Source organism: Quercus lobata, chromosome 1 (genome assembly GCF_001633185.2).
Source record: "Quercus lobata isolate SW786 chromosome 1, ValleyOak3.0 Primary Assembly, whole genome shotgun sequence".
Classification (NCBI taxonomy): domain Eukaryota; kingdom Viridiplantae; phylum Streptophyta; class Magnoliopsida; order Fagales; family Fagaceae; genus Quercus; species Quercus lobata.
In genome coordinates this window covers 25845165-25864113 of record NC_044904.1, presented here as the reverse complement: position 1 = coordinate 25864113, position 18949 = coordinate 25845165, and the positions used below count along the sequence as shown (strand labels likewise).

Genomic DNA, 18949 nt, shown 5'->3' with positions numbered 1-18949 from the left:
ATTGTGTCTGGGTATCCAAAGCATAGAACGAAAGTGGTTTTAAAAAATAAACAAGAAGTTAAGCACGAAACAATAAAGGGCTGTTTGGATTCATTTTTTTGGTCACTCAATTTTTATCACTCATCACTTAAAATACCATGTTTGTTTGGCACCATCACTTAATATTTTTCACACTATTTGTGGGCCCCATACCTATCACCGATGCATTTTTTTTTTCCAGTACCCAAACTCACTGAATCCAGTGGTAAAAAAAAAAAAATCAAACAGCCAACCCAGGAAAAGAAAAAAAAAAAAAAGAACGAACAGCCAAAGCCAACCCAGAAAAAAAAGAACAAACAGCCAACGCCAACCCAAAAAAAAAAAAAAAAAGAAGTCAAAAGGTGGTCAAAAGTTGCGACTGTGGGTCCCCTTTGTGTGTTTAATTACAATATTGTCATTAAGTTATAAGTTATGGAAACTGAAAACAGTCAAAAGTTGTTTTCAGTTTTCATAACTCATAACTCAAAAATCAGAGAATTGAGTGATGGAAACAGAGTTATTGTTTGCCAAACAAACTTTTTACTATGGGTCCCACCATTTTTGAGTTATAAGTTATGGAAACAGAGAATTGAGTTATCAAAACTAGCAATCCAAACGGGCTCTAAACATTCCAATCAAAAGGTTGAATCGCTCACCTTGTGACGTCAAAACTAGATTTGAGAGATTAATATTTAAATGCATGACAACACAAGGAGAATGTGGAAGTTTGCTAACACAAACCTGGAAATATAGAGTTATAGACCTGTAATGGTTCTAGGGAAAAAAACCGGTGTTTGAAGCACAGGGTACAAAGTGTACCAAGCGTCCAAGCCTAGCCTGACCTGATATTATAAGTGGCATGAGGAAAAAAATTGCACTGGACCAATTAAGCTCATCAAAGCAAAAATAGATAACACAAAGGTTACGGCATCAGTATCATACATATTCTACATTGTAGTTTAATTTTCTCATTGCATCTGACATTTTCTTACTTTCATCTAAATCAGAACTAACAAAATTCAGTATCCGCACTTGGTTCCTTGAAGACCTAACATGACTGAAGTATGCATAAGACTCTTCAACAACTACATATCCCCCACAATACGAAGGCAATATTAATAAACAACACTTGCTGTGAGAGAAATATTGCTTTACTTCTTGGCAAAAGTGATGGTCATGGGGTTCTGAGGAGTGATTTTGAACCCCTGAAGGGTCTGCATTGCCATGGAGGACTGCTGGTCGTCTTCAAATTCTACAAAGGCGATACCTGGCTTCGCTTCAATCATTCGGACTTCCCTAAATCCTGGATACTGTTGGAAAAGCATCTCCAACATCATGCTAGTGGCTTCATGGGGCAAATTCTCTATGAAGAGTATATTGTTTGGAGCAACTGCTTCTTGTGCACTTGAGTTCCCGTGGCGGAATGAGGCCTGCATACAACACAAAGGCACACTTTAATCCAAATTGATACAATCATATTCGACGCCATTTTCAAACTCTCTTCTGGAAAGAAGAAAAGAAAAATGGTGCATGAATAGGAGGTGAGACATATGTAAAAGTTTTGAAATGGGATCTCAGATCCACCATTACATTCCTGATATCTTTAGGTTAATGATCCAACCTAAAAAGATGATCGCAGAACCAGTGTAACAAATAAAAACTGTCCCACATCCATGTAAGAAAACTATGATATTTGATTGCCCGTCAGTCCACAGAGAGAGGGAAAACACATGTATGTAATAGAAGACAATGCAAACAAGAGAAAACTTACCGTTGAGCCCCCATTTTGAGCACTTGCACCATTGGGCATGGTAGATTGCTGTGCTTCTTCAGCACGCCGCTTTCTTTCAGCTGGACATGCAAGTTTAGGTAAGCACAGAACACAGATGAACATATAAATAACATAGAATTGGGACTGGATTCAATCAGGAAAATAGAATATATGTGTGGTATTATGATCCGACTTTTATTTTTATTTTTATTTATAATAATAACATACAAATAATAGTCAAGTATTATATATTTTTGGAGGCAAATACCGCTTGTGCACCCATATAGGATTGAACAGTAACCTCCCTCTGCAATCCTAATTTAGGGATTTAGGGGAGGAGAGGCTTCCATTTAGTTTAAACTTTATACTTTGAAAACAATTGGTATGATAGTTTTTGTTGTGGTGACGTTATCAAATTTCTGCTTTCTTATACCCCCTCATCTCCCACTAGGAAAATCATTCTTGACATTCTTAAAAAGTAATCCCATCATTCATTTGTTGTAACCAGCGTGGTTAAATGTTTAAACTTGTAATGATTCAGGCATCTCAAATGAATATAAATATTTACAACATAGCATATGCTATCAAAAACCTCAAATGTTATACTGGACATAGATACTAACTGTATAGAAGATTTGCACTATAGAAAATGACAAATGAATTTTGTTCACCTTTTTCTTCTTGCTTCTTTTTCTTGTCATAGCTTCCATCTTCTTTAGCAATACAATCTGACTTCGTTTTTGCGTATTGAATTCGCTGCACCAAATTAATTATGCACAAATTCAAATTTACATTACATAGTAAAAATCTAAATAAATGAGAATACTGCAAGCAGTTCTATTTTAAAGAAAGGATAAAATACAACAGATCAACTCCTTGCAGAACTTAAATCAAAGCCATCATTTGGAGCTTCTATGAATAAGTCTTCAAGAAACCATTCAATTTTCTTCATTGAATAGGGAGAAAAAAGATACTCCATTGTATTGGACAAAATATTCGACCAATTTCAAGGTACATAGTTACCACCAGTTAGTTTGTTAATATTAAGGAAAAAAATAAATCATATCCAACAAGTCACAGTATTGTAGTTCAAAATACATAAGTGGTCACATGGGGTCTCTATAAGTTTCAATTGGCAGATTAAACACACTTCAACAGAGTTAAGACAGTTTACAGCTGGCTCAAAGGTAGAAATGAGATGTTAATCTCATAGTTACAACAGTTCCATTGGATAAAACTGTTCTATACTTCTGCATATGAGGTAGGTGCCTAAATATGTATTATGATAGTTATTATTTTTTTGGAAAAGTAAAAAATTTTATGAAGATATAGAGGCATGTAGCAGGGGTACATCCACAATTAAACTATAAAATTACAATGATTAAATATGCATAATTGTTTTTGATAAGTACAATGATTAAATATGCATTATGAAGGTTCAAATGCCTTTTAGCATTCAGATGTATATTTTCTAGCAAATATTTCCAAAGCATAAAAAGCTAGACAAATTCATTCTATACAATAGTATGTCAAAACTTGACACAAACCAAAGCAATTTGGGAAAAGGATGAACTGAAACATTTTATCTTGATGCATTATTTTATTCCACCAGCAGTAGAATGATTACATGAGAACTTCACATATGAGCAAACTTACTTCTCTTAAGCTTATAAGAGATGCAATCTGTACAGAATCAAAGATCTGTAAAACCAGAAAAAAGAAGTGCAAAAACATATGGGACCACAAACAACCCTGTGTGCAAACAGAATCCAAGATCTAATGTAACAATATGATATAGAGAAGAAAGTTGGACCTGGTTCTAAAAATTAAAATTTTAAACCAAATAAACAGATCATGCACAAGCATGTGCATGCAATATGCGACAAAGTACCAATTAGCTTCTTGAGACCCACCATAGGCTTATCATAAAATGGAAAGTTCTGCATTTGCCGCACTGCATTACTGGCAGCTGTTATTTCTGTAAACACAACCCATGCTTGGCCTCGAAGCTTGGGTGTCTTCAAGGCAACAACATCCAAAATCCTTCCATATTGTGAGAATAAGGCATAAAGGGATCTCTTCAATTCTATAAAAGGAGGAAAAGCTGAATTAATACAATATGAAGATAATATAATGAAAATGTAATCACTCAGCCTCCATTTGTTTTTATGTAAACTATTTTCCGGAAGCTGTTTTTCAATTTTTCTTATGTTCTGTATAATAAAAAATTACTAGTTAACAATAAGAGTTTTCATTGTCAACAGAAATTACACCAAAATCGTGGAAAATGATTTACATTTTGGGAAAAGTAACCATTTCAAAACTAAGCCAGTGCCCCCTTTCTACCTCTCCTGACCAACACCCTCGCCCTCCCCCACTTTGCACTGCCACCATCAACACTCCCCACTCCCTCAGCTACCACCCTCCAGCTCTCTCATACACGCACACCACCCCCCCCTGTATAATAAAAAATTACTAGTTAACAATAAGAGTTTTCATTGTCAACAGAAATTACACCAAAATCGTGGAAAATGATTTACATTTTGGGAAAAGTAACCATTTCAAAACTAAGCCAGTGCCCCCTTTCTACCTCTCCTGACCAACACCCTCGCCCTCCCCCACTTTGCACTGCCACCATCAACACTCCCCACTCCCTCAGCTACCACCCTCCAGCTCTCTCATACACGCACACCACCCCCCCCCCCCCCTTCCCCCAACCATCTGTAAAATAGGACAGATTTAGGAAATTTGTTTATGAGTAATTGTGGTTGTTTTCAGGAATTAAAGTTGACATGTATGCAGTCATTTCCAAGGTGTGTGCGTGTTCCAAGGCACATGGACATGCAACCCCTTTTTCCATATCCTTGCTTCCTAGCTTAAAATCTCCTAGAAATTCTAAACTCAACAAAATTCAAAAAGAGCCATAATTCATAGGGGTCGCAGAAAGTAGAGTTTTTCTCTTGAATATAAAATTACCCTTAAATAATAAAATAAAAGCCCAAATTAAAATTGTTTGAGCCCTAAACTTCTAATTTGTTGTCCTTTTAAAACCAGAGGAATCTTACTTCAATTGGTCATGTGACACGTGTGTGCCCCATAAGATAAATTTTGAAACAGACAAATTTGTGAAGTAACAATGAATTAGTCTTCCATGTCTTCATCAATCTCCCATTGCTCTTATTACCCCCACCACCATTATTGCCTCTCAAATATTTGTTGGTCTTTGTCAAATAGATCCATAAAACTCATAAAATAATCAAATCTAATAGATGATTGGGCCAAAGAAAAAACTTTAAATTAATTAGTTTACTTTTATCTCTATCAAGATCTTTTCGTACTTGAAAGTTGAAACATATAGTGCTCTATTACATCACGGATTCGAAAATAATTAAAAAAAATTGCATTCAATTGTCAATTGTTCCTATAGGAAATAAGATTGACTACAAAAAGTTTATCAGAGGCTTGGTCTAAAATTCTAGAATAAATTGGCTTTTTATGATTACATTGGTAATAATTTGGTTGAAGCCAAGCAACAAAAAAATATATATATACACTAACCTCTAAGCACGCATGTGATCAGAAACTCTTCTATTTTTTTTGTAAAAGTTTATAATTTGAATCCATTATAATTTGGGATTACTACATTTTTCAAACCTAAGGGTGTGATGAGTAAATTATTTTATCCAAAACGCAGAACACTCATCACACCTCTAGGTATTTCTGTGATTGAAAAATGTAGTAATTTTAAATTATAATGAATGCAAATTATTAACCTTTAAAAAAAAAAAAAAAAAATAGAAGAGCAATTTGAAAACCATCAGGAGAGTGGTATTGTTTTGTAGGCAATATTTTAGTCGGAGTTAAAGATGTATCTACTTATAAAAAAAAAATATATATATATATATATCTATTTTATTTATTTATTGATAACTATTAGTTTTTTTTTTTTTTAATAAACATGGGGTGTTTTTTTTAAGGAAAAAAACAGCAGCAACGTGGATTGTTTAACTTATTTTTCTATTTAAAAAATAAATTAATAAATAAACGTATAGTTACTTTAAAGAAGTGGGTTAGTGGAAAAGTGTTCCTATTTTGTAGACAATGTTTTAGTGCAAGTTAGACATGTATTTTTACCAGACTATCCTTTAGTTTTGTCTCTACTTAAACCTAAGGGTGTAGGGGTATTTTGGAACAAAAAAAAATCCAGTCCAAACAGGGTAAACCCCTTAAATAGTAGTATAGATATATATATATATAAATATATATTTTCTTTAAAAATGCTTCTATTAAAAAAAATTTACTTGTGAAAAAGGGATCCTAAATGCAAAGTTGAATTTTTCAGATATCTTAATGCATTTTTTTCTTGTATTTTAGGTAGAAAAGGACATAATAATTAATGAAGTAATAATAGAGTGTGATTTTAGATATGGCACAAAGATGGATAACAATACATGTGATTGACCCTGATTAGTCTATTGAGGATCCATATTCAACCCTAAAGTTTTGGGACTCAGGGCTTTGTTGTTGTTAATATTGTTTGCTATGTAAAGCAGTTTTGGGACTAAGAATTTTTTGTTGTTAATGTTGCTTGCTACGTAAAGCTATTGAGGAAATTTGAGCTCTAGACATGCCCATCCACTAGGGAGGGAAGTGCTATTTGGCCTAAAGTTGATATCTTAATCCAAAAGTTAAAGCAGTAATAACGGAAAGACCACATGGGACTCTACTCTATTTTATTTTTGGCACAATCGGTTACATTAACACCTCTCTACTAATTGAGCCCTTCTTCATATTTTCCGTTCAAACACCCCCCCCCCTCTCCCAAAAAAGGAAAAGAATCAAGCATATTCCAATTTCAAATCATAAAACCTAAAACTCATGGTTCACCTATTTCAGCATTGCCCTTAGTCCAATAGCCAAATCAAACCATCAAATTCTATGTATGTGGTTCTAAGCATGAAGTATATCTGCCCATAAATCCACTAGCACCAGCTACTTCACACAATTTTTTTTTTTTTAACTAATCACATACACCATTAATGAAATGGACAGCAGTCACTGATTTTCCACTACATGTCCAATGCACTATTATTTGGGGGGTTCATTTTAACTTATCTTAATCTTCAATGACTATTATTTTTCTCGTTTTCTTATACGTTTGCATTAATGCAAACCAAATTTCTTCTTCCCTTAAATTCTTCTCACTAACCATACAAATTTTCACAAGTCATGCATATTCAAACAAGGGCTTATTAAAAAGAAAAAAGAAAAAAGAATAGCAACCTTGAATTAGATATGCCAATGAGCTCTAACTCAAATGGAAACTCCTCCCCTGGCAAGAGCAAGGTGGATGGTGAGGTTGAGGGCTCAAGACCCATAGGGTGGGCACGTAACTCAACAATAAAGAAAATAGTAATCTTGAAATAGATATGGTACAAAACTTAGTTACACTACCTCAGATGCAGTACATTAGGTTTCCCAATTAAATTCAAACACATGGCTGCATCGAATTTAATTGTCCTCAAAAACGATAAAAGCTAATGTACCGTGCCTAAGATATTGTACTTAAGTTTGCCCTTAGATATGAATATTGCCACAGTATTCCTCACCAAAAGATTCACAGTAATTCTACGACTCTCAACTACTCCCTAGTCCCCCATGATCACTCTCACATAGATATTTAAGTCTCCACCATCAACATATTCTATAAGTTTAACTTCATTTATAAATCAAATCATAATTAATTTCTACTACTGAAGCAACTAATCCTCTGTTTGCTTCCCTCGAAAGTGCAGGAAAATTAAATAAACTAAACTGAAGTTGAACAACTCCACTCAAAAAACCTATCAGAAACTAAAATTCGGTTCAGTTAAGTTAAATGTTACATTTTCATATTACGTTTTTGTAACAATTACCTATTATATAGGTTTCTCGGGAACCAAACAAAGGGTTTAGCAGAAGAAGCGAAAGAGAGTTTAAAGGGTTACCTTCTTTCTTGACCTTTTCGTTCAGATTCTTAATGTATATAGTCTGACTAGGAGGAATGTCCCCAGAAAGCATGGTCGCTCAGAGAGAGAGAGAGAGAATCCGTGTGCAATGTGACAGAGAGAGAGAGAGAGAGAGTAATTCGAACTGGACTGAGCCCTAGGAAATAATCCGAGTCTGATTGGGCTCCAACGTGTAGGACCAACTGGCCCTGGAACCTTCAGCTATATTAAAGTAATAATGGGCCTGGGCCGCTGGCCCCATTTTATTTTTCTCCCAAGAATCGCCTCCACCTCCCATTTGCAATTTTCCTTTCTGTGAATAAGGTATTAAATAATTAAATAATTATTATGTTTTTTTTTTTTTTGCTATTATTGTTATAAATCTAAGAATTTAGAATGCTAAACAAAAGAATAAATAAATAAATTATTAAAATATAAGGACAAGAAGAGATAGTAAATTATGAAAAAATCATTTTCCGAGGTGATGAATGTGATGATAAAATTGATTTAGATAGAGTTGATTAGTAAAGATGATAAACATGATTGAGAAAGAAATTATTATTTTGGTTTATATGTAATGGAATAACACTTTTGAATTAAATTTTTTTGAATGTGTATATTATGAACATATTTTAATTTGGTCTATTTAGTTAGCCTTGTTAAATAGTATTACATAAGTGATGATTAAATTAGTCTTAGTTAAACATATTTGGGAAAAATGCTAAGAGACCCCTTAATCTTTGAGGCAGTGAGGCAGTAGCCATTACACTCCCTAAACTTTTATTCTAGCTAATTTGCTCCTTGAACTACACACACCTACCAAATAGAATCATCGATTAGAATGTCAGTTAAGTGACTAACAGAACTCACATGCATTTCATTTAAACAAAGCAAACTATCCAAACCGATTGAGAGGGAGTGAGAGAGAGAGAGGAAAAAAAAACCAATACTGGCGGCAAACCCACGATTGGTGTTACGGGTGGGAGACCAATGGACGACGATACTGGCAAGGAACCCATGGACGACAATACCAACATGGTTTCAAAGCTCAAACTGAAGCTTTTCTTTGCAACTTCTCTCTCCAAACCCACAGATCAGACACCATGGTCGACTCAAGACCATTACCACCACTATCAGCAGTAGCTTCTGATAGACCCGGTCATATCATCGTCGTCCATTACCACGAGCAAGGACAAGGAAGATTTCCAGATCCACCCTGGCAGTAATGGTCGACAAACAAGGACGGACAAATCCATCTTCACTCATCAATGAACCGTTACAAAGCATTGATCAGGTTCTATACCGTTGGGAGGATAACTCACCATTAACACCCTACAGAGGCGTTACCAGGGGAGAATAAAGTCACCATCAAGGCTTCACCAACGGCTAGAAGAAGACACCTATGTGCATGTATATATATATAACTATGAAATCCAAAAGGGAGGGACATATACAAAGTAATTCTCTAGCTCTTGAATATTGATTTTCTTAACATTTCTTTGGCCAATTTTTCTGACTTTAGCATCGGAGACTTTGTGGCAGGCACCACACCGGTGACCCACATTTCTTCTTTTTTCCATTCATTCTTCAGGGTCGGGTTGGCTGAGGACAACTCCAATCAGGACGATTAAACTTGACTGACAATTCAGGCATCATCAGTTTGGCACCGTCTGTGGGAACGAGTACTAATCAACGTGTGATTTGTTCCAATTAACTCACAAGTCCAAATGGAATCCAACACTAACCTAGATCCTGCCACGTTGGCTCTACAAATTCAGTCACTCGCAACCACTGTGGAGGAACTTACCAGGCAAAACCAGGAGATGAGGCAGCGGTTGTAGCAGGAAGATAACCGTACAGATGTCAACAGGGATGACGATGAAGACAGTAACAAGAGATGAACTAGCACTCTTGAAGAGGCGAGCTCAAATCTCTTCAGGGAAATGAGAAAAGAGATGGACGAGTTGAGAAACACCATCAAAGGGAAGACGGACCAAAGCTTGGAAAGGATAGTCAAGAAGACAGATTCACCTTTCACCGTGGGCATCCAGGAGTGCCTGGTGCCCTCCAAGTTCCGTCTACCACAACTAGAGCCCTTCGACGGGCTGAAAGACCCACTGGATCACTTGAATACCTTCAAGACGACTCTGGGTCTTCAACAACCCCCTGACGAGATTTTGTGCCACTTCTTTCCCACTACCCTCAAAGGAGCAGCCAAGGAGTGGTTCAACAAGTTGCCAACGTCATCCATTGATAACTTCGAGCAGCTAAGCAATTCCTTTGTCCGTCATTTTGTCGGCGGGCAACATCCAAAAAGGGCTGCCGACCATTTGCTCACCATCAAACAAGGAGAGAAGGAACCATTGAGGTCTTATGTAATACGCTTCACCCGAGGAATGCTGGAAGTAGACGAGGCCGACGATAAGGTACAACTCACGACCTTCAAGGCAGGGTTGAAGTCCAAAGATTTCGTGGCTTCCTTGGCCAAAAATCCCCCTAAGACGATGGCTGAGGCATTATTGAAAGCACAGAAGTATATGAACGCTGAAAAAGCTCTGGCAGCCATTGATGGAGTAGAAAAAAGCAAGGAAAAGAAGAAGGAGAAGGAAGACGATGTGAGAAGGCAAAAAAGAGATCGAATTGATCGATGGAATGACGAAGGAAATAGATGGAGGGAGGACAAGAACCCTCATCCAATGAAGTTCACACCGTTAGTGATGCCTGTTGACCAGATTCTGACAAAAATAAGAGACGAACCATCTCTTAAATGGCCAAGGCCACTCCATTCATCGCCTAGTTTGTGCGACAAAAGGAAATACTGTCGTTTTCACAAAGACTATGGGCATTACACAGAGGATTGCAGAGATCTGAAGGAGCAGATTGAAGAACTTATATGGAAAGGAAAACTACAACAATATGTGAAAATGGGAGATTCTAGCAAATACAGCCAGAAAGGTTGAAAGCTTAAAATGTGTGAAAACACAAGAGTTTATTTAGACCCCTAATTCAAATTACGGCTAGGTTGATTTTACACTAACTTAATACTAAGTGCAGAATAGTGTAAACGCAAGCAAACAAGCAAAAGAGCTACTCTAATTCATATTTAAAGCAACACAGCAGTAAAATGAAACAAACAAGAGTAGGAAAGAGAGATGCAAACACAGATAACACCGAGACGTGTTATCGAAGAGGAAACCAAAGAACTCGGCGAAAAACCTCTCCGCCGCCCTCCAAGCGGTAATCGATTCACTAGACAATCAGTTGGGACACAAGGGTAAGCAAAAGACCCTCCAAGCTTAATCTACCCTCTGTATCTAAGCCCTCCAAGCTCCTACTCCAATAAGGCTTCTTGGAACCGTGTCTTGTCTAACTCTCCGGATCCCGCAACAAGCTCCATGTTGCATCTGCCATCATTGGCTTCTTCCAATGTTTCCCAGTAGCACCAAAACCTCACTGGACACTCTCAAAAGGTGTGGTAAGTGTTTGAGCTTTTGACCTCTTAATGGTATGGAAATGGAGAGGTAGGAGATGAGGAAATTCCACAAATAAATGTGTAGAGAATTGTTGGATGAACAATTTCTAACTCTCAAGTGTTTTTGCTAAGGTTTTCTCTCTGAAACTCTCTATTACATTTGTGGGTAATGTGGGTATAAATAGTTGTACGGCACCGAGGTCCTAAGACCCAATTGGGCCCTGGGTTCAAGCCCAATGGCACGGCCCCATTACTTTAAATTATGCTTGAAACTACCTTCACGAACTACGAGTTTTGAGCCTTGACCCCTAATCGATGCTCGGCATAAATTTCCCGAACAAACAATGAAACCTTGTCCGGATGTACCATAGGATGCTCGGCAGTTCAGGAAACATCACTACCGAGCATATTAACCTGAGTTGGAACCAAGTTCCAAAGCCATAATCGCTGCATTCCACTCTCACCTAAACATCCACTTACAACAGATAATATTGGACCTTCATTTGCACTAACAATGACAGTAATCATGATCTCTCCACTAACTCAGAGCTATAAATAGGAGAAGCTGGGGGAGAAAAGGGGGTTCAGAAAAAAGAGAGAAAAAACAGTCATTCAGGGAGGGAGAGAGGATATTACTTTGAGTCTCTGTGTCGAGAACGACCTAAAGTAGGAAATCCTAAAGCCCACCTTATAAATAAGTTGTGAGTCCAAGTGAGGCTAAGCCCAATAGTCTCATTTTCGACGCGCACAATAGTGTAGGCACAGAAAGTGTGTATCAGACTGGATAGGCTGGCAGAGCAGAATGTCTTGCGGGTGTTTCGCGGGAAGGCCTTACCTGCGAGATACTCGCGAGACATAGCTGTCTCCATCTGGCCTGACTTTTGACATTCCAGTCATGTGCAAGACACATGCTTTCTTTTGCAGGATGCTTAGTCGCGATATACTCGCGAAAACTCTTCAGCCTTCAATAACTTGAGTCTTCACACTCTCTCTCACTATCACACAACCCTTACAATAAATTCCCACAACAAATACAGGGTATAAAAGATTGAATAAAATTACAATCAAATTTGGCATGGAATAAAAGCCAACAAAATACAAATTTGTAAATCACAACTTTACAATCTCTCCCTTTGGCTATTCCGTGACAAAACCCCTAACAACAAACTCTAGACTTAAACGTGAGTTTGGGAACAATGACAAAACTCACTCACACCTAATCTAGAAACTATGAAGCACTTGCAGTTTATACCTGTAACTTGAAACACTCGCACATAAACAAAACTTTCATTAATCTTATGACAAGTTGAACACAAGGTATGAACAAGAGCAAACATAGTGTGATCAAGCATGTAAACAATAGATATCATGCAAACAAACACTTGATCCAATAAGGGCAGTCATTAAAGAATGACTCCAATGAACATATAACAAGTAAATGTTCATCCGAACATGTACAATGAAGCAATTACTTATGATTACTTGCATGTCCAATCACACAACCAATGCAAAATACACTAAGTATATACATCTAGGAACAATCCTACTAAGGGCACAAGTGTGAAGTACTCAAGACATATTAGCAATATCTAGAAGTACACAGAAAATGCTACACAAGCATTGAGAAAGTCACAAACACAATATACTGAATAAACACTAAAATTATCTAAAATAAAATGTGCTGAGGTTTTAAAACAAAACAATTCAAGTATAAACATAAACCAGTAGTTAAAGAAGCCAAAAAAAAAAAAAAAAAAAAAAAACCCCAAATAAACCAATAACCAATAAACCAATGTTTCTAAGTCTGAACCTATGCTCCCCCTAACACTGTGCAAGCTCTTCCTCAGCTCCCCCTCAAAATTTTCTCCCCCTTTTTGACCGGAATGGCCAAAGGGCTAGAACTGATCTGACTCTGAATCCGATCCCCGCACCATGGACAAATCCTCAATCTGAGAAGATAGTGCAGTGATCTGTCCCTGGACATACGCAAATTGGGTCGCTGTGTGCTGCACATGAGAGTCTAACATGGTAAACATCTGATCCATTCTATTCAGGAGGCGATCGAGTCTGTCTGGTCCTCATGTTGGTGTAGAAGAGGATGGCTGTGCTGAGGACTCTAGAGCAAAAGTAAATCTATCAATCTCCTCCTCAGTATCACCACCCTCGTCCTCAACTCAATCCCATGGTATCGTATGCACACCTGTTTTAGAGCCCTTGATGTGGGCTGTGCTCCTATTTATTGTGTGTGCACCAATAGGATAATCCCTTTGGACTACTGTCAGACCACTCGGGAGTTTCAATTTTGCCTTAATAATCAATCCCATAATCAATGAGGGAAAAAGGCATTACAGTCCTTGAATTCTGCTTCTCAATGCTCTTTTTCAATACATGGATGATATGCCCACAAATATCTATCTCTTTATGGGTAAAGAGATCATACATAAATCTTGTCCTTGGAGCTAACAGTGTAGTGAGGTTGGTGACCGGATACAAGTTGTGAATCATTACATATGCCAAAGCCCTCATCTCTGGTGAGAATGGTATTGTGTTCATGGATGACTTTTTCGGTGTGCCACCAAGTGTTCGTATCATCTCATCAGTAGACCCCAATCTATCCTCATATTGCACTGTAATCGGCTGTGAGGGAGGACGAACCTCTAAAAAATCTTGGATGATTTCCCTTGTAATCACAAATTCTTTGTGCCTCACCCAGCACTCAATACGATCCCCGTCAACAACAGCATTGGAGAAAAACTCCTTGATAATCTTTGAATACACAACCCCAACCGGGTTCAACAATTTGGTCCAAGTTCTTTCTTTGAACACCTCAGGGATGAAAGTGCCCTCAAGTGATTCTAATTGCACTACCCTTTCCATGATAATGGTTGCGCCCTTGTAGCAATTATTGTATTTCATATCTGCTTCTACTGACCTGAAGTTGTCGAAATCAGTGCGTGCATGTTTGGATGATTTCTTGGTGGCTGCATGCTTAGTAGGAGCCATCTTGAAAAGATTTTGCAGAGATTTTGCTTGAAAATGATGGGGTTTGAATGAAATAGTGATTTGGATTGAAAGGGGTTCGAGAGACTTGTGCGAGGGAAGTGAAAAAATTTTGAAAAACTGTCACATTTGCTACATAAAAACTGAAAACACGCGTTTTTCACGGGTTGGACAGTAGCGAAATAGTCGCGAGGAAGTCATGAGAAGAGCCACTGAAGCACAAATGCTTTCGCGAGAAGCTGTTAGTTGCGAATTAGGCGCGAGATAGTCGCGAAAGTTTCTGTGTGATTTTGAGAAAAATTTAGTTTTTGCCTAAACACCATTTCGTGAGAAGAGGTTAGTCGCGAAATACTCGCGAGGCAGTAGCGAGAGTTTCTGTATGAAAAATATAACTTTTGATTTCCCTTAAGCACCTTTTGCGGGAAGCTCTAAGTCGCGAGCTTCTCGCGAAACAGCCTCTGAACCAGTTTTTGATGAAAAACACAAAATTGCATTTTGAACAAAAACTAAAAGCACGAAAGTATAAAATCACTTTAAAAAACAAATAAAACACTCAAAAATCTTTTTGGGTTTGATCATCAAGTACTTGAGCATACACGTCACATTTGAACATGTATAATCACACAAATGAGATAAGCATTCATTGAATCAAAGTCTTGTGTGTTTTGAAAATACGATTTCATAATTTTAATAATTTATTTGTTTTAACAATAATATTTTCTAGAAAATGAGTCATTTTTCAAAAAGTATTTTTTATAAAACTATCTTATTTTCTTATGTTTGATAGTAATTACTATCAAACAATTTAAGGTTATAACCTTTAATAAGTTGAAAAACAATTTCTTAATTTTCCTTACAGAGTTGTTTTCCAAAAAATTATAGTGGAAAAAAATCTTTAAAAATAAGTCATATTTTTTATATTGACCAAAGATAATTTTCCTTTGACTCATTTTTTTTAATGTTACCATACACTAAAAAATAAAGAAAAATATCTTTATATAAGATTTTCTATTGAAACAAACATAATGTGTTTTCAAAAGATTATCTCCACTTGGACATATTTTAATTTCTTAGTCCTTGACATATTTTTTTTTTATAGTTTTGCTCGTTGTATACTGATGAGGCAACATATCTATCAACAAATTTCTTAGTCCTTGACATATTTTCAAAAGATTTTTTTTTATAGTTTTTTATTTATTTATTTATTTTATATTTGAACTAGATGCGAAAGTTGTTGTGGAATTGCTGCTAAATAGAATCACTCTTGCTAGGGTGAACCATGTGTTTCGGGAAGCAAACTATTGCGTTGATGCTCTTACAAAGAATGGATGCACGATGGAGGGAGCTTTTTGTGTTTTTGATTCTGCCCCACCCTTTGTTAAGGAGTTGTTGTGTTCAGATGTAAATGTGGTTAACTATTGTAGGCTCTCAGCCGCGAACCTTGCCATTTTGGCTCCCTAGTTTGTTTTAATATGTCTCCTTTTAACCCCCCAAAAAAAAATATATATATATATATATATATATTTATATATATCAGCAAAAGTCGAAAAGAGCCCTAAGTGGAAAAGCCACCTATATACGCATGTAAATTGTCTCAGAATCCATTAATTTAGCTATGGGGGACAAAAGAAAGCGAAGAATTTAACGCTCACAAACGCTTTTTTATTTTTATTTTTATTTTTTATAAACATATATGCTTTGCAAGTACTCTTTTTTTTAGACTATATATAATATATATTAGGGAATAGATTGTTACCAGAACATTCTCTTCGTTTGATCAAATCATGCCAAAAAAAAAAAAACTAGTAAATCTGATGTGAATGGGTATCAATTTTTTTTTTGGGAGTGAAAAGGCCTAGAATTATCATCCGATACTAAGGAAGTCAATTCCGTACCGTATCGGCCGATACGGCCAGTATATATCGTACCGGCTAGTGCACTGGTACAAATACCCCCCTTGTTTCGTACCGGAAAAAATACTGGCCATACGGGCGAAATTTGGCTATTTTGGTTGGTAAATGGATACCGGGTAAAGATAGAGAAATCCCAAAGAAAAATTCTCACGAATTTTCAGAACTTACCCAAAGGTGCTACACTTGGCCGGAGCCGGAGCTAACGCTAGCCCGCTGGGAAACCTCTTCTCGTTCTCGGTCTGTCTTCCCCCTCTCTCAACATCCCTATATCTCGATTTCTTTGTTCATCAGTGTGCTGCGTGCAATGGCATACCCCTTTGTGTGTGTTTATATTTGAAATGTAAAAATAAGCGAGTCAACTAAGAACTATTTTCGTATAACTAAGTCTATTGAGACTTTTGAGTCTTTGACAGCTGAGTAAATATTTTGTGGTTTACAGCTCACATGTAGTATTATTTTATTATTTTGAGAATACATTTTATTTTATATTTTATTATACTTCACTTTTAATGTTTTACTATTTTATATTATTCTTAGTTTTGATATCAATGTATTTGTTTATTATAATACTTATATGCTTGTTTATGTTAAATTATATTTAATAATAGTAACATGTGTAATTATTATAATGAAGCATTGAGATAACTACAAACTCACTTTAATTGTTTGGCTTTATTTGTAAATAGAATAATGATAGTTAGTGTATGGTTATGTGTAACACTGTGTGTGCAATAATAATTTTCTTATAAATAATTTTAGTATTATTAAATAATATATGACAAAATTTTGCTCAATTACAAAACACTAGGCGTGTTTGTGTATCTCTGTGTTGATTTGTTTGTGTGGATGTTTTTGTGTGGGTGTGTGTGTATATATACATATATTAAATATATAAAATAGCGGTAAACCCGAAATGGTACACCGGTATTGATCGATATCCAAAATATATCGTACCAGTGGCCAAATCGGTACAAGCTTTGGTACGGTATTGACTTCCTTGTCCGATACACCAAAACCATGATGGAGAATGGGTACTGGAATTACCAAAACTGATAAGAAATTTCACCAAAAGAGAGAGTAAAAATGGATTGGGTATACATTTTGAGTGAAATTCTCAAATGGAAGAAAAATAAAGAACTTAAAATATTAAGATAGCATAATTAGATCCAAATCTTTAAGCTTAATTATAATTTTGTGGATTTTTTTTTAGTGCTAATTTTGTAGATTAAGTAGTGTCTTAATAAGTTTCTCAAAAAAGAAAAGAAAAGAAGAAGTAGTGTCTTAATGTGTAATGAGAAATGACAATAGCACCCTAGCATATATTTAAAACCCCCATAATCAATTTTTTCGGCTTAATCACTTTTAATCCTAAACAAGCAATTAGTTCAAATATACGTGATTAGCCAAATTTTATATTGCATGCATATTCAAATATAAACCAAAGAATATATGAAAATAGGTAAAAGAAATCAAACTACACTAAAACACCAAGATGTATTTATGAAGAGGAAAACCCGAACACCCAAGTGGAAAACCCCTTAAGCAACACCACCGTTGGAAAACTCCACTAAAATGAATAGTTGCAGTATAAGGACTATTATAAACCCTCCAAGTCTATATCACCCTAAGTACTTGAGCTCTCTATGCTCTAGTTAGCAATCGACTTCACCAAGCCTTTTCTTCATTTGGCTTTCAGAGTCACTACCGTTGAATTGCCAATGGAAAGCCACCAAAATGATTTGGATTTGAGATTAGCTCTAAATAGTTTCCAGCTATTCAACAAGCTCACAACACTTAAGGTTTCGTGGTGGAGATGAAGGTTACAAATTTCTCTCAATGATATGTTAATTGTGAGAGAAATTGAAAAGAGAGGATGAAAGAATTTTTTTGCTTTAGATTAAGACACTCTCTCAACACGATTGGTTGGGATGAACAAAATGCTCTCTCATGGTTTATGAGCTCAGCTTACACTCCTTTCCCACGTCCTACATGCAGAGGGTGTGAGTCTTTGCTTATACGTTAAAGTTGGCAAAAAAATAAAGGCAATGCACATGATAAAGGTTTCACTTTGGCTGCGACATGTCCAATCCGCGAGCAATGCAAGTAGCAAAATTCACTTCTAGTAGTTTTGACTAACTTTGACCAGGTTCAATTATATTCTAACAAAGTGGGAGCAGAATTACAAGTAAATTTGGAATAGAATTAATCAATTAAGCCAACAAAAACATGAACTTAACATGTTATATTTGTTTGTTCGTTTAGACCCCTTAAACTAGATTGTTTAACCTAATATATTAACTAAGTGATTACTTAGATTAATTATTCAGATCTAGGTTAAACACAAATAAATCATATTATGTAAAGCAACAGAAAATAAATAACACCATGATATGATGACTCAGAAAAATTAATGAAACGAATCATTTCAAGGTAAAAACTTGGGGAGGATTTGATCTAACTATCCTCAAGGTAAAGCGAATCCGCTATTAGAGAATCGAAATTTTTACAATCAGATTTAATCCTAAATCTATTGCTACCTATTGTAGTAACTTACTAACACGACTAAGTGCAAGCTCCCAATCCACATACTCTTCTCCTTGGATTTACACCAATACAAGCACCCTTGCTTGTTACTTTGAGATCCCACCTTCACTTTTTGATCTTGCAGCAGCAACTTCTATAACATCGGATCTTGAGATTCTTCAAGGAATATTGTCGGTAGAAGACTTTAGAGAGCTTTAGGTACAAAAACCCTAAATCTACAATTGGAGGCACAAGATGCACTATT

General features: G+C 36.1%; 2 protein-coding genes across 2 annotated transcripts; one reads left to right on the top strand and one right to left on the bottom strand.

Moving 5' to 3' along the window:
• Nucleotides 1-904: 904 nt before the first annotated feature.
• On the bottom strand, nt 905-7939 carry LOC115984925 (U2 small nuclear ribonucleoprotein B'' 2-like). The gene is made up of 5 exons (XM_031107911.1): nt 7777-7939; nt 3703-3875; nt 2461-2545; nt 1790-1869; nt 905-1448 (listed from the first exon to the last, which is right to left on the bottom strand). Exons 1-5 carry the CDS (start codon nt 7847-7849, stop codon nt 1170-1172), a joined length of 690 nt encoding a protein of 229 aa, XP_030963771.1. The 5' UTR covers nt 7850-7939; the 3' UTR covers nt 905-1169.
• Nucleotides 7940-9719: 1780 nt separating this feature from the next.
• LOC115951567 lies at nt 9720-10736 on the top strand. The gene has a single exon (XM_031068747.1). The coding sequence runs from the start codon at nt 9720-9722 to the stop codon at nt 10734-10736; it is 1017 nt and encodes a 338-aa protein (XP_030924607.1).
• The last annotated feature ends 8213 nt before the right edge of the window (nt 10737-18949 follow it).